Genomic DNA, 27,888 nt, shown 5'->3' on the forward strand with positions numbered 1-27,888 from the left:
CGGCCGCCAAAGCCATCTGGCGACAGCTGGTGCTGGTAAGCTGGCGTTTGTGCGTCGTTCAGCCCACAGAGGGACGAAGACTGTCGGGTTCCAGCCGCAGCCAATCTGAAACCATTTTGTGACTTGCAGCTGTTGCCTGGCCTGGCTTGGCTGAGGTAGGACAGACCAGCGCGCAGCACTCCGTTCGTGTCTCACGCTCAGAGTAGAAGCCCGTGAACCCTGCTGTCCCAAGTGTGAATGTGCCCAGTAACGTCGACGAGTTCGTGTCCAAGGGCTGCAGGGTGGCGGGCCGGACGCGTGAGCAGCCGCGTAGCATGCACCAGGACTGACTTTTGAAAGAGAGAGAGAGAGAGAGCTGGCTGGCGTGTGAGGTGTTCAGTGTCTCTGTCTTCGGCTTCACTAATTTACTCGGCGCACCGGACATGTTGTGCTGAGACAACCCCGGCAGCTGCACCACCCCGAGAGCCCTCTGTCCACTCATATGGCCGTGGTTGGTCCCACCAGACACTCCAGGGTGCCCATGTCCATGCCCCTGATGCAAGGCGCGGCCCCCGGAGGCGGCAGCGCGGCGGCGGTTGCAGCGGCCGCCGCTGCAGCCGCTAACCAGCATCACCAGGCCATCCTGCACGCGGCCGCCGCCGCCTCGCAGAACACCTACTTCCACACGCCCCACGCGGCCCTGCCGCCCACGCACCAGGCTCCGGCACCCCCGGCTGGACAGCAGCAGCCTCAGGACGTGCAGCCTGACAGGCCCATCGGATACGGCGCCTTCGGAGTCGTCTGGTGAGTCCCTATCGAAAACCCTTAATAGAATAATTCCAATCCCATCATTTTACTCAAAACATAATCATCGTTAATTAATTATGGTGATGATTAGCTGGCAAAGGCCAGGATTACGTACTTATTTATAATGTATTGTTTTTTTCACCACGGTTGTGAGAATTCTGGTCGGACATATTGTCAAGAAAGCATTTGAGCGGAAGGCCAACAGCTGTGCCATGAGCGAGTGACTCTTAAAGAATTCGTCTATAATCATAGAAACCAGCCGATACTTGTTTACTATTTCCCCCAAAGTGTACGCTCTACTATTACTACTACTAGGCATGTAAAGAATTCTGTCACAATAACTCTCTATTTCGTTTCTCCTTTTTCCTGGCAGGATAATCATCACCTCATTTGTCAAATAATTTCTAGTCAAAAAGCTCCTTGAGAAGCGGCGCGAGCGTTGAGCCTTTTAAACCTAGCCCCATCCTGTCAGGGTCCGCGGACAAATACTAACGCACCCTCAGCACGTACGCCGGAAACAATTTTCAATCAATACTCCTCACGAGCGCAAGAGGTTTAAAAATAACACTTTTTTATATGCAAATACAACAATTAAATCGATTCCCCCTTTTCTGAAACGACGTCACCGCACAGGCGAGGGTTACGAAAAACTCTGTTTGCTACACGTGTCTCGCAAAGTCGAAACCCAAAGGAATAAGAAATTTATTTTTGTCTGTGTCTGTCAGACCCGAAATAACCATGCCGGACGCATTTGTGTCTGCGATGACGGCTTTTTTCCGCGGCCGCCTGACCGAGGGAAAGTCCTGAAACCATTTGACCAATGCGTCAAGTCAAAGGGCGGGAAGTCCTGGAGGTGCGGATGATTCAGCGGTGAATCATTTGCATGAGACATTCCACTAGCGCAACCGACGTCCACACGTGCATCAGCTCAATTTTTTCGCATCTTATTCTTGTTTTTTAAAAATCCTCGACCGGTATCAATGGTCATAAATAGAAGCAGTTTTTTATCCAGCGATCAAATTCAAATCAATAGTTTTTTACTGTCAAGTTGTGTCGGAGCAGTTTCGCGCCATTTGAATGGTCGCCAAACAAGCCCGGCGCTGAATAATTGGAACTTTCCAATATTCTGGCAAGGAAAGGTTAAGGTCTGCTGGCTGGCTCAACAATAAAACCAGATTTTACAAGGCCGCCTTTTCTCGCACACACGAGCCTGTACACACATATTCTTCTCTTCGTCTCTCTTTTTCTCAGGTAAGCGCGGATCACTTTTCGCAGCGACCCTCGTCGCCAATATTCATTTCTCGTGTATGTGTGCTGCACTGCACTCGCTCCGTTGTATTACAAAAATCGTTTGTTGCTCAATCGTGTGTGATTCTTCCCCTTGGAATTGCAAGCACGCCGTCCGAGGCAACAATTTGCATTGCGGAAATATTATACGGCTTTGCACACAACCTTTAAGTTTTATCGCAGCGAGGACAATTGGTGATAAACTTTATGAATTTCTAGTGATTTTTTATCTCCAGTTAAGTCGATTCTATCTGGCTAGCCGATTCATTAATTGATTCATTCATATTCTCCAAGGCCACAACGTTTGCCAACTTTGTCCCATTTGAAGCCTTTAGAATTTCTATAGAACGAAAATCTGCTATATATAGCGATAAGAAAAATAATTGTGCTGGCGAAATATTACCCGCGTGACATTATTATACTTTTGACAACACTGTTAGTCAGGCAGAAAAGACGAATGCGTGCCGGAAACCGCGGATCAAGCGGGATCATATGACCGGCGCAGACAGAAAACGCAGCAAAGCGGGCGAGAGTAACAATAAATTCGTCATTACGAGTTGAGTGGGCGTTGAATAATATTTATAAAGCAAGGGATCCTCGTCGCCTGTATGTCCTGATTAATATCGCAGTGCATCGCCATCCTGCTTCGATTTCCTCTGCAACCTGACTGCCTCCTGATCGCCTTTTTTACTTCATCGTGAGGTGGTAATTCAAAACTTCCTCTCACACATTTTTTTCAAAACGCGTGTATTAATTTTCGGCCCCCAACCCGGTTTTATGATACGATATATATAATGCTCGTCAAGGGAAAACGAAAACGGAAATGCCTGCGCTCCGGAAAACGCGCCTTGCTTGTCGGAGCTCTGCTGCTGAGCGAGTCAATTAAACCGCCGACCGAGGTCACCGGACTCTTCTTTTTCCCTCTCGGTAATTCGCCTCCGCTCTCCGTGCACGAGTAATGCCGACGAGGAAAGAGTCGGTCGTACCGCTGATAATTTGCGGGACAGCGGGAAAACTCGGGTTGGCTTTGGCGGTTGTTGGATGAGTGTGAAATTTTTGAGCACTTCTCTGCTCTGTCATTACTCATGGCCTGCAATTACTTCAAATTTGATGAATCCGTAGCATGGAATTTCCGGGAAGGTGGGTGGATCAAGAGTACCTTCACCGAATCGCTCGACTTACATGGGGAAAATTCCTTTTTGTAATTTAAGATCATCGTTTTTTTTCATTTCTTCAGCGGACTGCAATGAAATCAAAATTCTTACAAGGAAAGGTAAATAAAGGATTTTTCCTGTTTCAACGTAATGTTAAAATAGTTAGAAAATAACTGCTTCTGAGTAAACTTCTCATAAAAAATTCAAAGTTTGCAAGTACAATAGTACCAGCACGCCTTATTTTACTGTGTGACATTTTGCAAAGCTCACGGTGTTGCGCACGATTCCTTCCATGAGTGTTACCTTATATGCTGAAGCAGCGTGCTAAAATTCACAGATTACCGCTCCAGATAGATCTATCTGCTCGTGTCAAAAGCAAATTGCCTGCTCTTCTCTGCTTTTGCGGCGAAATGGAGCAGATTCTGCACGCCAAAACGGTCGCACACCGCCTCTGGTCGCTTATCAGAAAACGATCCAATCTGTGTGAGCCGTACATGCGAAACGAGAGCTAAGTTTCAAAATTTCCCCAGGGCGCTCCCCGATTTTCGGTCGTCGGCAACAAAACATGCAGCATACAAAGTTGCTGTGGCGCGGCTTTGGTCGGGAGTCGGGAGCGAGAGAAAAGACCGTTAGTGCCACAAACTCATTCCCTCCCCCGCCAGCAGTACGATTCGGGAAGCAAGGGTTGCGTAAGTGGAAATATTCTCAATATCCGCCCGTTGAGCAAAGTTTCCATGTATGTATATTAAATTTGTCAAGAATTGTGAATAAATCTCACGAGTCGACTTACCTTACAATCGGCAAAAGTTTAGTTTTAATTCATTTTTATTGAATTTTAAAGTAATTTAATTTAATATCAAGGTAATTTTCAAAACGTCAGACGTTTGAATTCGTGACGCTATATTTTTATCCACTTAAAGGAATAAAAATCCAAAGTTCCGCTCAGCTGGCAACATCTGCCGTGCAGTGGAAGTTTTATGACGGATCCAAGGCAACAGCTTTTCCATCCAGCGTGCCCCCAACCGGTCTGGATGGACCGCCGGCCCCTTTTTTTCCACCGGCCGCGTGAGCAGACAGATTTTTGAATTTTGATCAGGAAAGCAGCGTCCTCGTTCGTTACCAGATCTAATTGAATAACTAACTAACTCTGGCCTGATGAGAGCGAGAGAGCGAGCGAGGAAAAGCACAATGCCGAGGGGGACGTTTCGAGTTTTCCGGAGAGGGTGGAAGATTTGAGGGGAGGTAGGTGCTCGCCCTCGTCAGCTTATTTTGTAAATATGAAGGCCGAGGGATGCTAGATGACTGCCTAGGCTGCGTGTGGGGGGCTCGTTTAGCCGGCGTTGCCAGAGTTTACTCCAGCAGTCAGACGGCTGAATGATATTTAAAAAAATGAAAACATGTGAGTGGCTCTTTAAACCAGCCCTTGGCAGGCGTCATTCCAAAGCTCTGTGTCTGTAACCGGAAAAATTAATTTAGACGGATCTCTAGTGCAACTGAATCTGGCCGGGTTTTGTTTCGTTTCTATTTCAGGACGCTAAACGCCGCTAGACTGTTAGAATAAATTTTGTATTCGATCCAACTTGAGAAGTGTAGTACTATTAATTTTGTAAATTAATTAATTTAATTAATTCTCATGATTCATGATGTAAGCGATTGCTGCGCTCTGATTCTGATTGCATAATTAATCAATTTATAATAATACAAATCGCTTGATTGAGAAAGAATTGGGAAACTCTTATTTTTTCATTTTTAAACAATAAAGAACTTAAGGCCACAGAATTTCTTGTGAGTTGCATGGGCTTTCTAATTCCACAAAAATATGGAATCTCTACTTTCTATAATATATAACTAAACTGAAAACCCCCATTATATAGCTCGCACCAGCATGATCTTTATTCACGACTTGATTCGTAACTTAATTCTCAATGCACGATATTTTGAGATTAAAATCAGCCAACGGTAGGAACGGGACGCGTTATGTACCTTTCTATTGATGAACATCGGCGCGCAGAATTCCTCTGACGCAAGGAGTGAGCACCGAGTGTTCCTTGAAAACGCGCGCAGCAGCAGGCACAAAGCCTCTCCTTGGAAAGTCTCTTTTATTGCCCGCCAGCAAACACACCTGCCCTATTTCACCTGGACTCAGGTACAATGGCCATGTAGTGTGCCAGGGATATTGCCCTTGGCAGCAGCACCAGCAAAGTAAAAAAGTGAGAAAAAAACCGGTACAAAAAAATTCTTTAAGCCTCATTGTGCCTCATAGAGCACGCCGCCGGTGTGTAAGAAGGCGGAGAGAAAATTCCGCAGGCAAAAACCTCTTCCAGCGGTTGCATGCAAATTGGGAGCAGTAAAATAATACAGATTTTCGTGGAATCATATTTTACTCGTTACCACGAGGAAAGATTGAATTTGCGCTATGGAATGATCAATTCGGAGAAAGATGAACGAACGGACGGACATGCAAATTCTTGGATTGCTTTTATTGTAAAGAAAATCATTTCTACTCCGAAGCAGAACAAGACTTTATTTAAATGAAATAAGAATTTCAAATTTCGCCTTTAGCATGACAGCACTAAATATTTTAAACGTCAGAGTTCAACCTTTTTTTTAATTTGGTGAGTTCTGAGAAATCGCATCTGGAATAAATGATGTTGCTCTAACGCCGCCAATGGCACTACTTGGCGATACCGAATAGTCTCGTTTTTGCTCTCGACCGTGCCGATTAGATATCCTACTTGGCCCGTATTTACAGTTGGTGGCAGCCACGTGACGTCACTATGACGGCGGAAACGTGACTTATCGATAATCAAGTGGGAAAATAGAAGAGCATCTTTCTCGTCAGGGATGGCTCGCCGCGGCTCGGAATTCCTTGCAGTTCGGCAAACATCTGTGCTGCAGTTATTATATATGTTTGCCGATAATGATGTGATTGTTGCGTTGAATTGTCTAATCTCTCAAGCTCACTTCAATGCCGCCGCGCGTGCATATCTGTGGCATTTGTGGAAATTGATAAGCGGAGAAGGGAATGGCCGAATTAGACGTTGATAATTGCGACGTTTACTTGCGAAAATACGTTGCATTCGCGATAACTGATAATAAAACAAGCGCATTTTTCTCTTGTTTTCCAACCTCGATTTAAATGCGCTGTTGCAGTCTCAATCAAATCTGTTGCAAAGCAATGACTATCGAGCACTTCTTTCCTAAATAGGCCAGTTATTAAACAATGGAAACAATTATTACTTATTGTCTTTATTCTCGAAGAAAAAGATAAATTTAAAAACGTCGTTTGAATCTTACTTTTTCCGTTCTATCAAATCTAAATCCCATAAAGAGGGGCATACAGTTAACTATTATTTATTTCTCACATCAATACATCAAATATTATTTTTTTAAGACATAAGTATATGAAATGTTTCTTCTGGGAAATATTTCCAGTCAAGCATCTCAAACCGTCGTTGACGCTGGCAAAACGACGAGTATTATGCCGTTGCAGAATATTTTCTGCACTCGAGTGCCAAGCAACAAGCGTCCCACAAAAGGAAAAAGCCAAGTCTCAGCTGCAGAGGAAGCAGCTTGTCTGTCGGTCGCTCGGTTTCAGGGGCTTTTCAGCCAGCAGACGGCCCAAGTGGAGGCAGGTGTTTTTTTTCTAGACGCACACATGTGTCGCAGCAGCTGTTTCCATTCGCTCACTCACGGCGGCACCAACTTGCTGCTCCATCGCACCCCTCGCTCGTTTTCCCTCAGTCTGTCTCTTTCCAGCGGCAACAATGAATAACGCGACTATCGGCAGTACACATTCATTTACCTGTTGTCGCCCGCGTTTATGGGCCATTATGATTTGCCCCTGCCGCGAGGGGTCTGTGCATTGAATTGATGGCCTTTGCACCGACCCAGCGAGTGCATGGCAACAAGTCCGAATTTATCCATCCCAACAGAAACGGCAGATTTTTACTCATGGTGGGACAATAACATAGCTCATTTCTTCCACGCGGACACCAACCAAACAACATGAAGACGAGTCCTAACTCTTTTTAATTTGTTCTGAAAGGCTCAAAACCATGATGAATTCAAATGAGCCTGGAATTAATAACATTGCGTCGAGCTGTAATCGTGTGTGTCTGCTGTCGAGGTCGATTGTAATTTGAGGTAATAAATTTCGGAGCTAAGGGCAGCACCTTTATTGTGACGAGACAGATATTAGATCCCGGCCGTTGGTGCGCGCCTATTCACCAGCTTGCGCCCAGACCCAGACAGCCTCTCCACTAGACAGCCTGAAGCAGCGGCAGCGGGCGCATCCATATCTATCTCCACGTAACTTGCCACACGTGCCTCTCCACCTCCGCCTGCAAACTCCAGCGCTGGGAAACTTGGCGTTGTAACAAAGTCGACCCGAGAGACAGATAATGCCGCTACCCTAACATTGTTTATAATCTGCAGCGAGTTTAGTTTCAATTAAAATTCCTCGTCGTAAACGTGTGCAAGCTTGTTTTCGCTCATTTTCAATTCAGAGCAAGTAACTTAACATACATTACATTCTTTCTTTTTTTACTGATGCATTCCTCAGCTCGCAATTAGAAAAATACTAGATTGATTTTTTTGCCTAGTTGACTGATCGGCCAACAAGACCCTGTTTTGCACACGAAGGACGTTCGTCAATTCGTTGATAACGTGCTCATTTTTTTTATCAAATTTTCCCCCAACGCAGAGGTCGAAATGCGTTGCTTTCACAAACATGTGACTTCCCAGAGGGAAACACGTGCTGATTGCACGTGGCTGACACTGTAACCGTGTAAAACAATCGCGATCCCCTTATTTTTACGGTACTGAACAAGTACTATAAATAAATCGCACTGTGTTGACGCTCTCCAGCGTACTCGGTATCTGGGAAAACTGATTATTGTGAAAAGCTCCTCGATTTCAATTTGTGCCTTATCCATCGATAACCTTGGATGGCTGATACTGACCGTGTTTGTGAAATTGAAGTCGAAAAATGTGACACATAATTCAAACGCACGGGACTCGTCGCTGTTTAAAAACGTTGACACTTTATATCCAACCCGACTGAAGCGCGTTTTCGAAGCCCCATAAATTGTTCTGAAAGACGAGAAGAGCAGAGCGTTGGTGATTATTCAAATGAGAGAAACGACACAACAGATATGAGAGACTTCTTTTCCTTCTGGAATGTCCTAGCAGCACATTGTAAGCAAATTAATTGCGCGTGCATCGCACAGTTTGCGCTCGTTTCTGTAGGTTTTCTATAACCGTCATGGCGCCTGGCACAACCGAGAGTAAAAACTCACTTTCTCCGCTATTGAAACTAAGCAATATGCCTCAAGTTGGAAAAATCGCAACGATGATTTGCATGTGAGTCGATTGTTCTGCGTGAACAATACTGACGAAACCGAAATTTCGAAAAACTCAGCCTCGGCCCAATTAATGTTCGCGCGCCGTCGTTTTGCTCGATTATTGAAGAGTGTATAATGTGACCTCAGTTCTGGACATGGAGTCGCGCGCAATAATTGGAGTAGGCAGGCTATTTACATACCTGCCCGCTGACAGACCTATTTCGCGGCAGCGGTGGCGGCGGCGGCGGCGACACGCGGTGAAATGCCAGTGAGTGCATTTGTATGGCATTTGAAAGTGACACACGGCTGGCAAGACGATTTATTCGGTTGCTGCAAGTTCGCCATCGATGCACGGCGAGGCTAAAAAACGAGCTACTCGGATGAAGGATTTAAGAAAGTGTTCCTCTTTCCACATTGCGAATTCACCGATTTTAACTGACCATTATCGCTCGGTTCTGACCGACAACGACCGACATCAAAATGCAGCGGTGCAAGGCTTTCGGATTTTGTCGATTCCGTACTTTTTGCGATTGAATGGGAGTCATCAACAGTTGTCTAAATTGGTCGAATCTCTGTAGAACTTACAATAGGAACGGATTCCACAAGTTCTAACCGTTGCTTAATGTTCTGTGATTTTGCGGCGAGCTTCCTTTATTTCATAATCCTCTTGTAACAAAATTAAGAGATTTTTATCTCTTCCTCTGCGTTTTTCCTTCATTAACTGTTTATTACTTTACTAAAAGCCTAATTACTACCACGTTCACTTTTTCTCTCTTTCTCCGCAATTAAATTAATCGTTTTATATCATTTGTGAAACTTTCTATTCACCTAATACTCGGTTTATTCTCCGACTTTGCTACTTTGAGCTTTCCACGCAAAAGCTTAAAAATTCATTAGGCAACACTTTCCTCCGTTGCTGGAAGGAGCTGGCAAAAAAAATGCATCAGATAAACAATGCGAGATGGGAATGAAAGATGGTCGCCGTCCGATACAATATAATAGCACACATTGAGTAAGTAGAGCACAGAAGTCACCACTATCATCACCGCTCGCGCATTGTACAAGCCGCGCTACGGTGCTTTCAAACGGTTTTGCCTAGGCTCACACAATAAACAATAACCGCATCAAAATACACGGTATGCCGACTTCGTTCCCTCAGCTCGTTTGAAACCTACATGCATTCATATTTAGCGGCTGCCGGAACGCTCTCATCGCTGGATGCAATTCAATTTGTGTGTCACGAGTGCTCTGCATCGCACGATCGCATTGCATTAAACATTTGGGACTTCCTCAAGGTCTCGATTTTCCTCTAGGCGCGTCGACAAACTCGATAAAGCTGAAAAAAAATACAGTTAGCTCTCGAGAGTAAGTTGTGGCCTCTTTCAGCTGCGCTGTGTCATCAGCTGTGTCCGCAACTGTCATCGAAAAATTTAATTTTCGACAGAGAAACTCCCCGCTAAATGAAAGCGCATTTTCAGCTTTTTGTGTGCGCCTCGATTGCCACGAAATTCACTTTCACAAATTTTGATAATTGAACTGTACACAAAAGCCACCTTGGGTCGGCAGTCGCCGCTTAAAGTGGCGATTTGGACTCTCATAAGTTCGCCGCGAGCACCTTTCGCGCGCAGGGACAGGTGTGCCTTTTCTGATCCGCGGCAATCATCTGGCCGCAATTTGCAACCTGGGTGTCTCCGGTGCAGTCGACCTTGTTCGCCTCGGCCATTATTTTTTGCCAGCTTTCCGGGGATGGAACCAAAGCGTAGCAGCTGCCGCGTGCGAGCCGCAGCAACCTCCAACCAAGGTGTTGCTCTCGTATAATTTTTCCAGCGTGCATTTCTCCTGAACCCAAGCTGCTTCTGTAAAGATCGCCACGAGCAGTGGCGGCTGCTGCTGGAATTTCTGGTTCTCCAGCATCGAGCGGTTGAAAAGGAGAAAAATGCGTAAACTCGTTTTCGATTGACATTTGCACGCAACAACACCTGCTCATTAATTGGGATTGTTATTTATTATGGATGGGATCGGAAAAGCGAACCTGAGCGCGACACCTAAGGCGTGACGACAGGTCGACGACGTCTTTTATTTTCGCTCCAAACACGGTGCAGATTAAATGAAGCAATTTCTCATAGATGTAAATTACACAAAACGTGCCGTGGATTGCGTTGAATCTTCACTGATGGTTCAAAACGGAAATCTCGTGCAGCGAGGAGGCTGTATAAAATAATTGGTGGCTGGAGTGCGGTCCAAATTGATCTGACGAGAAGCAGGCAAGGGTTGTTGGCACCGCGGTGGCGGCGGCATCCGCGTGCTGGCTGGCTTCCTCATCTCCATCTTCACGAATTGTGCTGGCTGGAAACAATATATAGCCAGCAGCGATTCCCATCCTTGACGCCCCGGTCGCTTTTGTCTCCCCCGCCCCTATGATTATCAAGGAGTAGTTGCTAGCTAGCTAGCTAGCTGCTGCTGCTGCTGCTCCTTTCCAGCCAGGTAAATGAAGCGTGATGTGGAGAGACGATGATGATGAGCCGCACAAATGAAATCCGAAAATTTTCATCTCCTCCTTCGCCGACGCGGAGCTGGTCTTTCTCGTTTCCGAACGTAATAATGGGACGTTTTGTTATTCAACATAGAGCACGCAGCCGAACGAACCAGTTTTTTTCATCCCACCATTCGAAAGGAAAAAACTCACATTTCTAGTTAAATTCAAATCGAGTTTGCTCGAGCTGCCCGTCCGCTCAGCATAAGCACCCTGCCGCATGCGCTTCGTGAGTGATTATTATATACACATGCTTCATGCAAAGGAGAGCGACTTTTGGTTTCTTTTAAAGCAAAGTTTAGCCGATTTCGTGTCTCTATGCGTGCATTCAAAGGAAACCCGCTTTTAGAGGCCCAAAAGCTATAGTATTTATTTGTTCTTTTCCCTCTTTTTTTATTCAAACTACACATATCCACGCAAATCATTATTAATATCTTAAAAATGTGTATTTAAAACTTAAGCAAGGGAATAGATGATATTTTTGTTGTTGTTTTGATAAGCTTCTACCACTTTTTGAACTATTAGTTTGTGTGGAGCTTAGCATGAATAAATTAATGTTTATAGTAATGCAAAATAATTAATTGTACACCGTTTATACCTATCATCATATTTTGTTATTTCATTTCATATTAATTTAAGTTAATATACAGTGTAATATTTCTTCATTGACAGTTGCTATACTTTAAATTTTATATTAATAGTATTTTTTTACAATTCATTATGAAGTTATTTCATTAAGATTATTGCTCGTTTGCTCAACTGAAGACTCGAAGTTTAGGCTATTCCATTTTCTGGAATTTTCCATGTTTGCCTTCACGCTGCGAGGTCACAGCAAAGGTTGTGCCGATTTATCTCGCATGGAGCAGAGTTCTGTCTTATCATACATTTGCCCAGCGATTACCTAATTGGAAAAGGAAACGGAAGCAGGCGCAGCCCCTCTGCAGATAGGCAGCCGACAGCGAGAGCGCGGCTTAAAATCGATTGCGGATTGAAGCGCGCCTGCTGCACCGCGATTTCTCTCATTAGCGAAACGAGTGAAGGTGTTTTCCCGCCTAGTGTGCCTTATGACTGGTGACCCAGTGACCTGAATCGCACGCAACACGTTACATTTCGCTCGGCGCGAGTGCTGCACGGGGCCCGAGTGATTCAACAATTTCAATTTCACTCGTGCACCTCTTCTTATATCAGCACAAAAAAACTACGAGAAATCTGATGCACTCGCGTCGTGATGGTGCATTTCGAATTTGTCGTCTCGCTCTGGCTGCCGGCTCACCTGGCTGAAAGTGAAAGTTTGCTGGAAAATGTAATCTCCAAGCAATTGCTGCGGCTCTCGCCTGAGTCCTACAAATGAAAAGTAGGAGGCGTGCTCCGAAAATGAGATGAAATATGATTCCATTACCGAACATATCGGCCTACTAATGACACTGCGATTTTTATATTCGGCATTGACCGGTGTAGCGTGGAGAAGGGGAATGCAAATCACAACTTTGATTATAGTGTATTTCCTCACCGAATGTCATTATTTCACTAATTTCTGAACTGCTGCTGCGTAATCACCTTGAAGTTGGCTTGGATGGAAATTTAGGCAGATCCAAAACCATAGTCAAAATAAAACCACCATTTCTTGCCATAAGGGGTGTGCAAGTCGGTGTCTCCTTAAGTGTCAACGAGGCATCATGGCTTTGTAAATTATCATCATTTTTTTGTTGCATTGTTAGCGAACGCGTTGGCCAGCGGAAGGTGGCACCTGCTCTTTTTTATTTCAAGCACGCGACCAAATTGAGGACCTTCTTGGTCGAGACAATGGTGTCACGGTGAAGTGTATAGTCGGTCCTTTTTATTGTCTGCGCCGCCACTTTTTACTTTGTAATTGCGCTCGAAAACTAACTCTTCCACACATGCACGCGACACCCTATTATATTATTCAGCGACGGCTTCCTCAATAAAGCCGTCGATTTTTACCGCCTATTTTTATTGCGTATTATTATTGTTCGCTTCCCATGCTCTCGTTTCACACTTTCATAATTCATTTATCCGTTCTAATTTGGCTCATCCTCTTTCCGCCACAAAGAATTGCGTCGAAACAAAAATAATACACAATAGATTGACTTGATAAAAGTTTATAGTTGTTGGTTGTTCTTGTCGAACGTGTTAATGAAACTTTCCAATACTCGTCGACTTCAATATTACGCAATTATGCAACACCGTTGCTCTGGACTGAGTAAGTCCCGTCGCGAGCACGGCCTCTCCTTCTGGACTCGTTTTGCCCATAACCGTATAACTCGGCGACCAGAAAGTCTTTAATGTGAGCCTGCCCACGTAAACCCTCTCTCTCCTCATGCCCAATACCCATACATCACCCGCCGACTTTCGAGATAACTCATCTTAAAATATTCTGTTTCGCTTCAGGGCTGTGACCGACCCTCGAGATGGCCGCAGAGTTGCTCTCAAGAAATTACCAAACGTATTCCAGTCACTCGTGTCATCGAAACGTGTCTTCCGGGAGCTTAAAATGTTGTGCTTCTTCAAACATGAAAATGTAAGTATATGTCTTTACAATTAAGCCTATAAGAGGACGTTTTTCGCTACAATTTATTCACCTGGTTAACAAGCGCCGTGGTGCTCATTGAAAATTGTGAAATTTTAAAAGGTTGAGCACGCCAGCGCATCACGGTGACAACTGTAGAAGTGCGACCTTTGTACCTGATAATTAGCGGCCCTGTTGCAGGATAACGCGACCGTTTGTCGTTTGTTCTGTGCTTTTTGTGTTTGATAATGAATTGACATGAGGCGCTGCATTCATTTGGGACAAGGCTGTGGTCGGTCGGTTGCGCGCATATGTTCGTTCACTCTGGAACAGCAGTTGAGGCACGCACATTGCACGGAATTTTATGAAAAACGAAACAATGGACGTTTGGCGGATTTCACTTTTGCCGCCGATTTCTATTGGTTTGCGGTGACGCGCGTGCAAACATCGGTTGACGTGCGTAAGACGGCATTACGTGCGAAAATTCGTATGAAGCTGATTGGCGATTTTTGGCAGCTCGTTGATAAAAAGGTTAAATGGGTTAGAGCGCGCTAGTCGACTTTCAAAAGTTGCTGGGATTTTCCATTTAGTTCGTCCTGTTATCATGCATATTGAGAGCGCAATATTTCGCAAAATGGTAACAACTGCGTCGCAGATGCTGATTTTATAAACGCGTCGTTTTAATAATTCTGCTCTATTTGCGTCTGCGGCTTTATCGTATATTTTCTGCATCTTTTTATGGAATAAATTCGTCTCAAACCAAGCAAAATTCTATTTCTGCAATATTTTCGCTCGCTCCTTTCCAGCGTGGAATTCCAACAGGGGGAAACTACAATAAACCGGAACTATGCCTTGCACAATTTAATTTAAAGCAAGTTTAAAGTTTGTAACTCAAGCTGCCGCTGCTACCAAAGGATCCGGTCTTTTTGCATTAGACAGTAGACGGGGGCGTAGTCCACATAATATATCTTTCCCACAAATCAGACTGACGCAATCCGATCTAGATAAAGCGAGTCCGTCTCTTTCTCAGCTAAATGAGTTAAATCCCGTAAAAACCGATTGTGAGAAAGAGGTGGTTTTAATTCTCGCACACAGAGAAAGAGAGACTGAGTGTGTCGGCGTTTGAGCGTACGGTAAATTTGCTCGATACATTGATACACCCGCTACTCCGCGCGCTGCCCGTGTAATCCATCATGGCATAACATTATCCGCCGTGTGCTGCACCAGTTGGCCTAGTTTTTCTAAGAACGCTGCAAGAGGAGTCGTGAACAGCACCATGCAGCCTGCCGTGTACGGTATTTTTTACGAGCGAGCCTCCGAGACCAAGAGTGTGTGTGTGTGTGCGCCTTATTTTCAGTCAAGCGAGTGCACCATCACTTCCTATAACGACTCGCACAGCACAAAGATAATGGAAATCACGACTTTTCCCCCCAGCTGCACAATGAGTCTTAGTGAAGGAGGTGATCCTGTTATTGTCCGCTCTGGGGAAATGGCGCACGCTGCGCTGCCAACTCGCCTTCTTGGCGTACATCTTGCTCGGGAATTTAGATTGCGAATATTCTTCAAAAATCGGGACGAGTTTGCTCTGCTAAGACGCAGGAAGTCTGTCTCATTCTTGCCAATTTGCAATTTTTCATGCTTATTTAATGTGACATGCTAAAAAAAGGTACTGGCCGTCTTAATAAATTCAACGGCACGTCTTGGCTCTTCAGTCGAGTTGAAGGAAGCTTGATATTTATATTATGCCAAACATTTAAACCAACGAACAAGGATTTTTTTTAATTTACACATTGTGTTCCATATTAAAAAGTTTTGGACAGTAAACATTAATCGTGATTACGACGCCAGCCAAATTTTTGCGAATTCTTATGGATGGTCTATATTTAACACCGCCAAAATCTGCTGTTGAGGAATTTCGATGCTAAATTAGCTCCAGCCAGACACGCATTTTACGGTGAGTGCCGACGCAAAAGTTCTCCCAATTTCGTAATTACGTTCAAGAATTAAGACCGTAACGAAAGCCGAAATTCTAATTTTCTTCACTGCCGATGCGATCGCTCAAGTGGAAAGCAGTTAACCCTCGCGCACACAAAATTATTCATTCGAAAAAACGCTGCGACTCGTAGAGTGGCTTTTTGGTCGACTCCAGCCAGCGTTTAGTGGACAAAAAAGCACCGCGGGTGTTCGCGAGGGGCGCAAAATCAAGTGATATCGCGCCGAAATCGTGACGGTTGAGACGCTGCTATTTATGCACGCGGCGTGGAATTTTCGCCAGAATTCATTAAAATAGCGGCGCGAGATTGGGCGGCGCCGATAGTTGTTTAGCCCGAATCGAGGCCAGCGATGATTTATTTATTCGTGCATTTCCATCCGTCTGGGAAACGTTCTGCAATGAAACCGCCGAGCGAAAATGATTTCATCGCACCATTTGTCTTGTGGCGCAGCAGTTAGATTACGGTACGGTGCATCAGTACGATCTGTGCAATCTAACCCTATACAACGGGGCTCGAATTGCAAAATCAACAAGTTGAGTTGATACGGATACAGACAGATAACGCGTGAAAATTTAACAGCTCATAATTTCAAGCTTCACTTTTCCCTGAAAAAATCGTAAATAAAAAAGGAAACCTGGTTGATCAAAAAAGCCGCATCGTTTTGAAATTTATGCTTAATTAAGCAGTTGTAAAATTCTTCATTTGAGCAAGAAAAATCGTGATTTCTTACAAAACTGAGATTCTTGTCATAAAACAACTAACTTTTGTATAAAGAATTTTACCTGCTTGATGTTTTCTGGAGAGACATAAAAATAATCAGATTGACCAACCTTAATTCCGCATCGAGAGCAGTGCATGGGATATTTTTACCCGGAGGTCAGGTGCGTATAGAAGACGCACAACTGGTCGCGATGCACTAGAAATAGCCTCGCGTCGCACTTTGCGGCACACGAACGTACCCTCTGCTTTATTTCGAGATGCATCCCGGCTAGAAATACTTGCCCCCGACGCGCGTCGGGAGGGACCTTGACTTGGCAGCTGCAATTAAGAGGCATCGACCTTCAAATTTGTAATGAGCCGCGTGATTCACATGCCGGGTTGGAACCACTGCGCCTGCCGCTCGCTCATCCAGCACAGAACAGACGCACGCAACACACACTCGTCTGAGATCAACCGCCGCTTATTATATCCTTGGCTCGCTCACAATGGATTCGATTTAGCGAACACTAACCGCAGCAGCAGAGATCAAAATATTCCTCGGCTGATCTAGTCTTGCAGCGACACGCACGCGGAGTTGCTTGAATGGAGTCGAGTGCGCGCGCCAGGTTGACATTTTAATCGGCCGCGTGTCTATCCATTTACTATCTGCAGCTGGAAGAAATTGGAAAGCAATGACCTGAAAAGGACATTAATTTTACAAATGATGCAATTATTCAACGTGATTACAACTTTCATATTAGAATTTGTGTAAAAGAGTGAGGACGGTGCCCGTTGAAATTTTGTTTTGTAAGTTAACAGTACAAAATTTGTGGCCAGAACCAGAACTCAATAACTATTTCTGTAACGTAATGATACATGTTTACTTGTTAAATTTACTGTTAGTATTTGTATTTTGAACGAAAATTTATGAAATTTCTTGCTTGTTCCAGGTTTTGTCGGCGCTGGACATTCTGCAGCCTCCACATCTGGACTTTTTTCAAGAAATGTATCCTTTCTTTCAAATCTCATGCGCAGAATTGCAAAATACAATTTCGCACCATATGGACACAACCAGAGAGCATTCCCCACGGCTTTGTTTGCTTTTCAAATTGCTCTTTTATTGAGATGCCGCTGGTATGTACACCGCAGGGTCGTTTGCTTATGCATGAGAAACGCGTCGATGTGGGTGCACCTTCGTTTGCGTCACAAAACTACTTACTCACTGCTTTCCGAAGAAGCTTGCAAGTGCAACAACCACTCAGTCGGTCGCTTGCCCGGGTCTTGTGCATCGATAGTGGCGAAACTTGCTAACTAGCACGCAATTATATACACAGAGGGAACATTGTACCGCGCGAAAGAAAAAGTGGCGAAATTATTTGCTTGTTTTCAAATAAGAAACGACGCTTGAGCGTTTTCTTGATGCAAATTAATTGCGTTGCTTGGGAGAAGAGGGAAGCGGTCGGGAAATGACCTGAATTTTGAATCGAGTTGCGGAGTTGTGTCATTCGATGAGACAATCCTTCCGGCTTGCTGCTGCACCCGTAATATCTATTCAACTCAGTTATGATGGGTGGTGCCTGCAGAGATAAAGTCATATTTATTCTGCCTAACAATGAGTCGCCCTCAAAGAAAAAATATACATTAAAGATTAAAAATTTCTAGCATTTTTCTAAGTTACTGAACAGGACACATAGTCATCTTTGTTAGCCAGTCCTCTTATCGAAAACTCGAGTAATGTCACGCCGTCATGAATATTTAATGGGTGCCCTCTTGACAAATTCAATTTAAAAGGAATTAGTGTAAAAAAGGTGACTCTGGCGCACGCAGCGCTTGAACTCTGGCTGACCTTGCGACCTTCGTCGTGGTAAAACTCGTGACCTTAGGTGGAAAATCGATGCCAGCCCGCACTGGGAACGTGTACATTAGATGTTGCAGGCGGCGAGAGCGCAGCCGAGCAGCATTCGCGCAAATCCCGGCCGAGCTGCAGTCGCTGACCGCTTTTCGGCCGCTCGATGCTCCAAAACTCGCGAAAAAAAGGGACAGAAATCTGAAATTCTACTCCCGGAATTTTTCGAGCTTTTCAACACTCTAGCTTTTTGTTCCCTACTTCTATTTTATACAATTATTTGTCATCTCTCTGCCAAAACCTTCTTGGGACTGACATAATGTGCTAAATGAGATAATGTCGTAATTACTGAAATCAACAACTTTCGCTGTCGGTCTAAATCTGATGCAGAGTTGGGTAAGCCAGACGCGGAGCCGTAACTATTTTTAGACGAATTTTATAAGTGTTTGGCGTAAATCAATACAATTAACGCACAGACCTCGCCAAGTGACGGACCGGATGACCGTTTCGTCTGACAGGCGCAGACACCATCTGTCACTAAGTGTGCACTCGCTCGTGAAAACTCTCTGGCGAAAGAGCGAAAAAAGGAAATGGAAACAAAAATTACGACTGTTGCAAGAGGAGGATGTGACTTGATTTAAGTTGTGAAACTTGGCATGTAAGGTACACACAAGGGGCGCAGCGTGCGATATTTTTTGCAGTGCCTGATACGCGAAGCCAGAGATGGAAATCCTATTCAGTTATGCCAAGAAGACCTATGTAACTGTTAGCCAATGGAAAGAACAGTTTTGATTTATTTTCATTTTGCTGATAGTTATTCACGTTGACCGGTGATGAAATTCTGAGCAATCGCGAGATGTTTCCTGATTTAAAATTGTAGTGGGTGTATTCAACTATGTAAATGTTTATTGTTTTTACATTATTTATTTGTTTTGAATAATTTTTTGTGCTGAACAAAAACAGCGCTGAATTAGCACACAAAAAGGCGAATTAGTCGCTACACCGTTCGTTGCGAAAGGATATGAATCAGTTGAGGCCGCCGCGTGTGCCTCAAGTAGCGCGGCCGCCAAGTAAGAAAATAGGCTCATTGCTCAGAGGGTGCATTACACTCTCAAATGGGCTCGGCGTCCCATTGAAAAGCAGGAGTGATTGACCACGCGAGAGATCGAGTGCATCTCACGCATTCATATATTGGAAGTATACGTATATATTGTGTTGCTTTATCCATATTTATTTGACCAACACGCCACCTGACTGGGAGATAAGCATCTCGCTCGCCACCGGCAGCACGTGAAGCGACGGCGTCTCATGCATACTTTGCATCTTAGCCGCGATTAACTATTTTAATGCATGCTGGCACGATTAGTGGGGATACTTAGCAAGAAAGAATGAATCAACTTCTCGCAACATTTCACTTCAGTGTCTGCGGACAAGAGGTTAAAATTCTCTCAGCAGACATAAATCCCATAGAAGGGTTAAGACTCTTTAAACCGAGGTCCTTGACGAGACACAAAACATGTAAAGAAATGACTGTTAGATGCTCCAAATTTGAAAGTATATTTTTGCTAAACAAAAGATCTGCGTTTCAAAGCCGAAGTGCTATTTGCAATTCATTTGGGCCCGGCACCTTTTGCCGCAACGCAGCCCGGTGCCGGCATGCAATTGTTCGCCAGAAAAGGTTTTCGACCCCGACGAGAAAGAAATGGTCAAGTTGCGTGTCGCGGATTAAAATACCTGCGCCTAAGCCGGGCGCAAGCCGCGTAATTGGAATTTGGGCTGTGCTGCATTTTGAGCGGCGGCGCCGCGCCGTTTCCATGGCGACCCTCCGAATGGAGCCAGCCGGCGGCGGTTGTGCGCAGCCCCCGCCGTGGGGTGGCTCCTGCAAGGGCGCAATCGATGACTCCCGCGCGCACACACACACACTCGCCCACATTATGACAATGACGAGGGCTCAATGGATTCGGCGCTGGGGCAGGCACACGCGCGCGCCCAAGCTGCCTCCTCGCACGTCGCCAGCCAGCCTGGAAGCCCAGCAGCGGCCCCAGCCGCGACGGTTAGCGCCCAAACGCGACCACCACCCCTGCGGGCCGCACCACTCGGCCGGCCTCCCGCACACGTGCCCGGGGAAATTGCCCAAAAATTGATCAGCCGAGCCGAAATCCGGCTCAAAGAGATGACGGGAAACGTTTGACGAGTCACTTGGACTGGAAATTACCAAACAGGGACGGCGAAATTTGAATACTCAAAGAAGTTTTTATTTAAAAGAGGATTGATACTGCAAAAAGGCTGGAAAATTATTTTTTCCAATGCATGAACTAGGATTCAGTTGAAGCCAAAATTGACCCAAGTAGCCGTGTAAATTTTCGAGAAAAAAAGAATGCTTTCCAATCCTATTTCAATTCCTTTACTTGAAAACCTTTTTTATTTCACAACAAAGAGTCTCCCTGAAAAGTGTCATACACTGTTGAATAGATCTTGACGTGAGGAATCGAAATCTGCCTGGAAAATGTGGTCAAGCGCTGTAAATTCTGGAGAAAATTTGTATTCTCACTGTAGCAAGGTCATTTTTGATTATTTCAAATTGTTTATTGCATCTAACAATTCAATTAATTTTCAACTGCGCCCTGTATCGATCCACTTTAAATAGTGTGGTGCAAGAAAGAGCTTCTTTAAAATTTCAAAAGAACATCATTGCAGGGTCCTTTGTTAGTAAATCATTGTATAAATACGCAGCAATTATCGTACCTTTAAAATTTCCTAATTTGTGAAACAAACAGTTGAAAAATCCATGTTGAGTTAAGAGCTAACTACTTAATACGAAAATATTGCCCACCAGAATATTTCGAAATTTATTTCATAACTCTAAAATGACTTACAAAATGCTGCCTTACGATCGTGGTACTCATTTCATAGACGGATTATGGAAGTCTTCACCAATGGTTTCTGTGAAAGCATTTACGGCATTAAACAGAAGCATGACAAGCGTTTTCCAGTTTTTTTTTTTTATTTTATTTTATATTATGTTTGGATAAAAAACTGAACGATGATTTCTAATGGAAATGCCGTTGAGCGACACACATACGTGTAGTATTCTTACTCATACAAATTCAGCGTTGATTAGCTTTGGCATTCCGAGTTCCGAGTCGCACACACATTCTCGATTCTCACGCACCCGCAGGCAGCCGTAATGAAAATTGCAATTATTCTAATGACCGGCTAAGAGGCAGACAGCCTTAATATTTCTCCGTCTGCCTTGATCTCGTCTGGGTGCACGGACAATTACGCCCCGCTTGCGCGTAATTTCTGTATATTGTAACGAAAACCAGAAACCGACAGATCTGGAGGAAAGAAACATCGCTTTTCTCACGTTTTAAGGGACTCTGGGAATGAAGAAAAAAGAGCGCGGCCGTGAAATTAACATTCATATCACATTTACGCAAGAATGCACCTGGATTGTGTTCTCGGCTGGTACTTGTTTATTTAGTCCTATTTTATCTGTGTAGTTGTCACTCGAACGACTTTCTTTGTTTGTTCCTTAATTGAATTGGTTCAGTTACGTCATAACCGAGCTGCTGCAAAGCGACCTGCACAAGATCATCGTGTCCCCGCAGCACCTCTCCGCCGATCACATCAAAGTTTTCCTCTACCAGATTCTCAGAGGTGAGTGCTGTTTTCACGGAAGCTGGCCGAAATGAATCCACTCAGCGTCTTCCCCCCTGCCCGCCCGAGAGAGTTTGCCCTCTCAAAAAAGCACAATGAGAGGCCGTCTCGAAAGGCATCCAGCGCTCCTTTCATGTATAAAATATTAACCCATTAGCACGAGTGCAGCGTCAGAAAAGACACCCGGCTGCAAGCAAACCCTGCAATTAAAACATCAACATTTTCCGGTGCAATAATCAGAGCCGCCGAGATTCAATTAATTTCGACATATTTTAATTGGCTCTCATTAATTGAGCGCCCGGTGCATGCAGGAGAGCAATAATTATTGTTGGTGTGCGCGGCTTCTTGCGCACTTGGCCGCCGCTCGGCTCGGCTAGTTGACACGATTTTTCTCGGCTTTTAATGCGCACTCGGCATTAAGCTTAATTCAGATGAAAGTCCCGTTGTTGTTGTCGTTGTTGCCTGCCTGCCTGCCTGCGCGCTCGCTTAAATTATGAACGAGCTCTATCCTAGTTGCTCACTGCGCCAGCACGGGCCTCTCTTTCCCTTGCCACCTGTAGCCCCTACGTTACCTGGCCGACAATTTCCAAAATTAATCGCCCCTCCTGCTGACAGCAATGGCATTTTAATCGGAATTTACGACTGCCCACATTTCCCAGAACAGTCATGCTCACGTTTTTGCCCATGGTACACACTCATTGATTTTCGCGCGCAGTCTGCTTGCCTTTCTCGGAAATGCAGGGCAGGCGCCAGGCCAAACTTTGCCATTCTACTTTTTCCTTTCCCAGAACCGAACCGGCTTGCGCGCTTTTCCTAGAGCTGTTTGTTCATTGAGTTATTGTCAAATTGCCTTGTCAAATATTTTCCCGGAACGTACCCTTCTATTAAACAAATTAAATCAATCGAGAGCGAAACAATGTAACCCTTTCCTCTGACTGACAATTACAGTTTTTTTTCCTCGGCCACTTTCGAGCTCAGCCGTCGGGGAATTTCACCTCACATTCTCCCCTTTGAAATGACAAAAGCGTTTTATAATGTAAACTCATGCTGACTGTCGTCAATGTCATCTGATTCCAGGCCTCAAATATCTACACTCAGCGAGGATCTTACATCGAGACATCAAGCCGGGAAATTTATTAGTCAACAGTAACTGCGTGCTCAAGGTGAGTCGAGTTCGAAGTCGCTCGCTCGTTCCCTTTCACGACTCTCTCTTTGCAGATATGTGATTTCGGTTTGGCCAGAGTGGAAGAACCCGACCGGTCGCGGCACATGACCCAAGAGGTGGTCACCCAGTACTACCGAGCGCCGGAAATACTGATGGGAGCTAGGCACTACTCGGCAGCAGTCGACGTCTGGAGTGTCGGCTGCATCTTCGGCGAACTCCTTGGCCGGCGGATTCTGTTCCAGGCGCAGAGCCCTATCCAACAGGTTGGCACTCGCCTTTACAAATCCATGCCTTTGCCTAAAATATGATTTGTCGGCTCAGCTTGAGTTGATCACCGACTTGTTGGGGACTCCTGCTCTGGACGACATGCGTCACGCCTGCGAGGGAGCCCGGGCACATATGCTGAGGCGGCCGCAGCGTCCACCGTCGCTCACGGCCCTCTACACGTTGTCAGCACAAGCCACTCACGAAGCGGTCCATCTGCTCTGTCAGATGCTTGTTTTTGATCCAGTAAGTTTTGATTATTGTGTTACATAAAAGCTCTAAAATGTCTCAGCAAGTAGGTTTATTCACACCAAATTTTAGGCTGATGAAACGAAAACATCATAAATTAAATCACCATTGCTAATGAATGTTTTTTCCAGGACAAGAGAATTTCGGTTGTGGATGCTCTGGCGCATCCATATTTGGACGAAGGGCGACTTCGATACCATTCTTGCATGTGTAAGTGTTGCTACACAACGCCAGCAGGACTCCGACAGTACACTTCAGACTTTGAACCCGCTGCACCCTTGCCTTTTGATGACCATTGGGAGAAGAACCTTAAGTCAGTGCAGCAAGTTAAAGGTCAGTTCACAACAGATTTAAATGGCCTTTTTATCAGTCCTCTGTGGAATAGGAGAAACATTATGTAAATTGGTATTATCACGGTTGAGGTTTCAAAAATTTAAATTTATGGAAAGGTCCTCTTTAAATTTTGTGAGCTTAAGGTTTTTAAAAATGTTTTAGTGTTTGGCTAGACTACACCAAATTAAATCTTAATAATCCTCTGCCATATTATACACTGTAAATATTTAATTGTTCAAGTGTTGTGGTAAATATATTAGCGTCTATCAAGTGTCTGATTTGATTTTCGTTTTGCAGAGGAAATGCATAAATTCATCAGCGACCAACTGAATACAAGCCGAGTGCCGCTGTGCATCAATCCTCAGTCGGCAGCGTTCAAGAGCTTTGCCAGGTAATTTTTGGTCGCCTACTGCTCTGGAGGTTTGCCCGATAACTTGAGAAAAGGGTGGACATCAGCATCACATGCACGGAATTCGCTTGCGCCCCTTATTTCCTCATTTCGAAGCTTGAGTTTGTTGGTTTTTTAATTATCGAACTTTAAGCCGGAGAACGGTGGTTGCAAGCCAAGTTTTTGCAAACCAAGCCACCTTCGGAAAAAAAAGAACGCTGCAGCCCTCTGCCTTTGGACTTTCTCTGCTTTTTATCGTGTAAATATTAGTTTTAAAAAACGGAAGATTGGCCCAGACAATGTTATTTTTTGGAAAAGAATCGACACTCGACAAGGGTGGCAAGGCAGACGGGCTGACGATGAGTTATTAGCTTTATATTATTGTGTTTGGCCTGAGTTTTTCTTTCTTGTCTTGTAATTGTGTAGGTGTGTTGAAAAGAGCTGCTTGCATTGATTGAAAATAGTGAGAGACGATTAATCAATTAACTCAATTAGCTACGCACACCAACTGATCGATTGTCTCGTTTTATCTAGCTCGGCTGTTGCTCACCCTTGTGAACTTCCTCCGTCACCCAGAAACTGGGAGTAACTCTGCTGAGCGTAAATTTTGGCGCACCGCAGCACTTTGTTAGCCAGTGGAGGAACCCCCTTTCCAAATAACATTGAAAGAAAGAAAGAAACAGCCTCAGTTTTTAAGTCAGTCACTCACTATCAGCAGGTAACACAAGCCAGAATCGATGTCTCTGTCACGTGTCCGTGCAACCAATGTAAAAAAGCTAGACACAAAGGCAGAACTCGAATTTCTCGCAACCTACAAAACATATTTGATGAAAAACTCGGCAGCACTTGAAAAAAGCGATTTTTTGAATGATTGCGATGATAGAGGTATATATTTTCATTAGATTCCACAGAAAATGCACTACTGAAGATGATGTTAACCATTCATTATCGACTAAATGTACGAAAAAAGGTATTTCCAAGGATCTCAAGACACGTTTACGTTGTAAATACTTCTGACTATATAAGCACTACCGATAATTGCGAAAGAGTTTAAAAGATCGAGGGCCATTTTGAAATCGACATTTGGTCTTTGAAGATGCTTTGAGAAATATCTAATTATCACTTTTGTGTGTGCGCAAACTGCGATTGGTGGACACGTTTGTGAATAATATTTTCCGCTAAAGTAAACCGCAAGATTAATTTGTAACGTAAGGAGTGATGGTTTTTAATTTTATGTGATGAGATGCTTAAGATTTTATAATAATCTTACTTTCTGTTATGGGAGTAGTGGAGTTATGATCTCAGATGACGCATGACGGTTCTCTTTATTGACAACCGTCTTGATAATACACGATGTACGAAGTATCTAACCATCTCTACCCAATTAATTAATTATTTATGAACAAAGTCTAAATTAACGCCAGCTTACTTGAAAGTTATTAGCATTAACCAGTTATCATTCGACGAAATCAATTAGCAGCAACTATTTCTAAAGAATAAAACAATTACTAAACCAATGCTCACTTCTTTAACGCATACATTAAATCCATTCAGATAGGTGCTGATAATTAATTGTGGAATTCTTCGATTGCATACTTACACTCTTGAAATAAAACGAAATAGTTTAATTAGCCACGACATTTTTCTTGTAAATATAACAGAAAAATAATATTTCATGTAACCTGCCCATATTGTGGTGTTTTTTGCATGTAAAATATAAAACTGTACCTTTTGGGGCCTTAAATTACAAAAAACAAAAAAATCGAACTTTTTGTGTCCACACCCAAGGAATCAGGCAGTAGCTGTAAATCCAATCAACCTCTCTTGCAACTCGGAACCGATCTGTAGCACACAAAGCCACTAGGCCGAGCTCGGCGACCAGATGCGCGGAATACATATCCAAAGAAAAGCATCAGAGTGGAATAATTTTAGCGCTGAGCTCGTACACTCACTTACTCACTCACACACAGACACACTTCTGCATTACGAGGATAGACAGTCCTTTATGTCCTAGAACATTCACCAGAGTCACTGCCATTGACGAAACAATTCCAGTTTGCTCTTTTCCGCAATGTCGCTCTATATTAGCCAAAAATTAATCGAATCCAAGCGTCCGTAGTAGTTCTACAGCATAATTCCACGTGTAATTCAAAGTGTGCATAATCCTGTCGGTGAAGTTGATTAATTCCGTCTTTGTGTAAATTTAAACGACTCGTGCACTAACTCGAAGTAATTTATATAATTACATGTTGTATAATCAAGTTGGACCCTTTTTGCAATCACGTCACTATCGTGTCGCTGGACACTTGCAATGTGTTGTTAATTAATTAATGATGAAAAAAGAAGGAAGCATCTCTCATCTTAAAATGGGTGTATGTGTAATTAACTCTAATCATTGCTATCGTTATGGTAGGTATGGAGTACGATCAGATCATTGGAGGGTAGTTGAAAAAAAGTAATAACGAAAGCCTAAACTATGCAAAAAACTACAATTATATACTATACACACATGATTCCCTCTCACCGCCGACTGCCTCCTATTATGAAATCCAAAGAAACTGGACTCGCTCCGATGAGTTAGCTGAAACGAAAAATCACTTCTGCCTGCTTATTTCGATTATGAGGATTCTTACCACTCAGGGACATAATCAATTTCCAATTTATTCACTCACTGTACAATTGACTAAAACTAATTATTGTTGGAAAGCAATAGATCTGCCATTCATCACAATCAAAGGAACACCTCTCTGCGAGTAAATTTGTGAGGGAAAAAAATTAACGACCGACTTGAGTTGAACACACAGAATTAGCATCATTCGTGGCCTTACAGATTGTTTTACTTCTTGAGTATGTAACGACGAAACACACACATAACACTCACAGCTTGTATAGTAGGATAGCAAACAAACAAGGCTGACTCTTTTGATTTAAAAAAAAATTAATGGAAGAAAAGTAGCTGGTCGAAAAAGTAACAAAAGTAACATTTATACGTTCACCCTTGTTTTAGGTCAGATGAAAATTCCATCCACCTTCAGTAAGAAAATTTTGACAATAGAAGGGGAATAATGTAAATATTGTAAATAGTAACAACTAGTAATTGGATCGAACCCTCTTGAAAGGCGTGCAGTGCAAAGTCGTGCAACTTTGCGAGACGGAAAAACACTCACTGCGGTGGTTATTAATTAATGCGAGGAATTTTGGGGTGAATTGTAATAAATTTGTGGAATTTTGATTCACAAGAGAATTATATGCTAATTTTTATCTCACGAGATAAACCAGCACGTTTTCATAATTCAGCATATCTGTGTTATCTCATCATTTTTAATGTATTCATTAAAATTCTGTCCATTGTAGCGACAAAATGAAATGTAATATTTGAGTGTCATGTTAGTGATGATCATGTTGTGGTGTCGGATTTAAAAGCAAAAAATGAAAAGGTCGTTTTTGACCTAGGTTGGTGAACGAAAATTTGTAAAAATCCTGATGAAAAAAAAATCAGAACACTCACTCGCGACAAATTGATGTGTCGTTGACGCAAGATGATGAGTCTTTATATTATTAACGACGATTTCATTTCTGTGTAAATATCACTAGTGATTTGCTAAAAAATATAAGTGCGTAATAAAGCTAGATGTGTAATTTTTAAAATTCGTTCTTT

The 27,888-nt window shown here is 43.7% G+C and overlaps 1 protein-coding gene across 1 annotated transcript; it reads left to right on the forward strand.

The window, feature by feature from the left end:
• The first annotated feature begins 119 nt into the window (after positions 1-119).
• On the forward strand, positions 120-27,878 carry nmo (serine/threonine-protein kinase nemo). Its single transcript, XM_065491516.1, has 10 exons — positions 120-783; positions 13,515-13,644; positions 17,276-17,331; positions 21,725-21,831; positions 22,909-22,994; positions 23,050-23,259; positions 23,318-23,506; positions 23,641-23,842; positions 24,140-24,233; positions 24,765-27,878. The coding sequence occupies exons 1-10, from the start codon at positions 482-484 to the stop codon at positions 24,817-24,819; spliced, it is 1,431 nt and encodes a 476-aa protein (XP_065347588.1). The 5' UTR covers positions 120-481; the 3' UTR covers positions 24,820-27,878.
• The last annotated feature ends 10 nt before the right edge of the window (positions 27,879-27,888 follow it).

Source organism: Cloeon dipterum, chromosome 4 (genome assembly GCF_949628265.1).
Source record: "Cloeon dipterum chromosome 4, ieCloDipt1.1, whole genome shotgun sequence".
Lineage (NCBI taxonomy): Eukaryota > Metazoa > Arthropoda > Insecta > Ephemeroptera > Baetidae > Cloeon > Cloeon dipterum.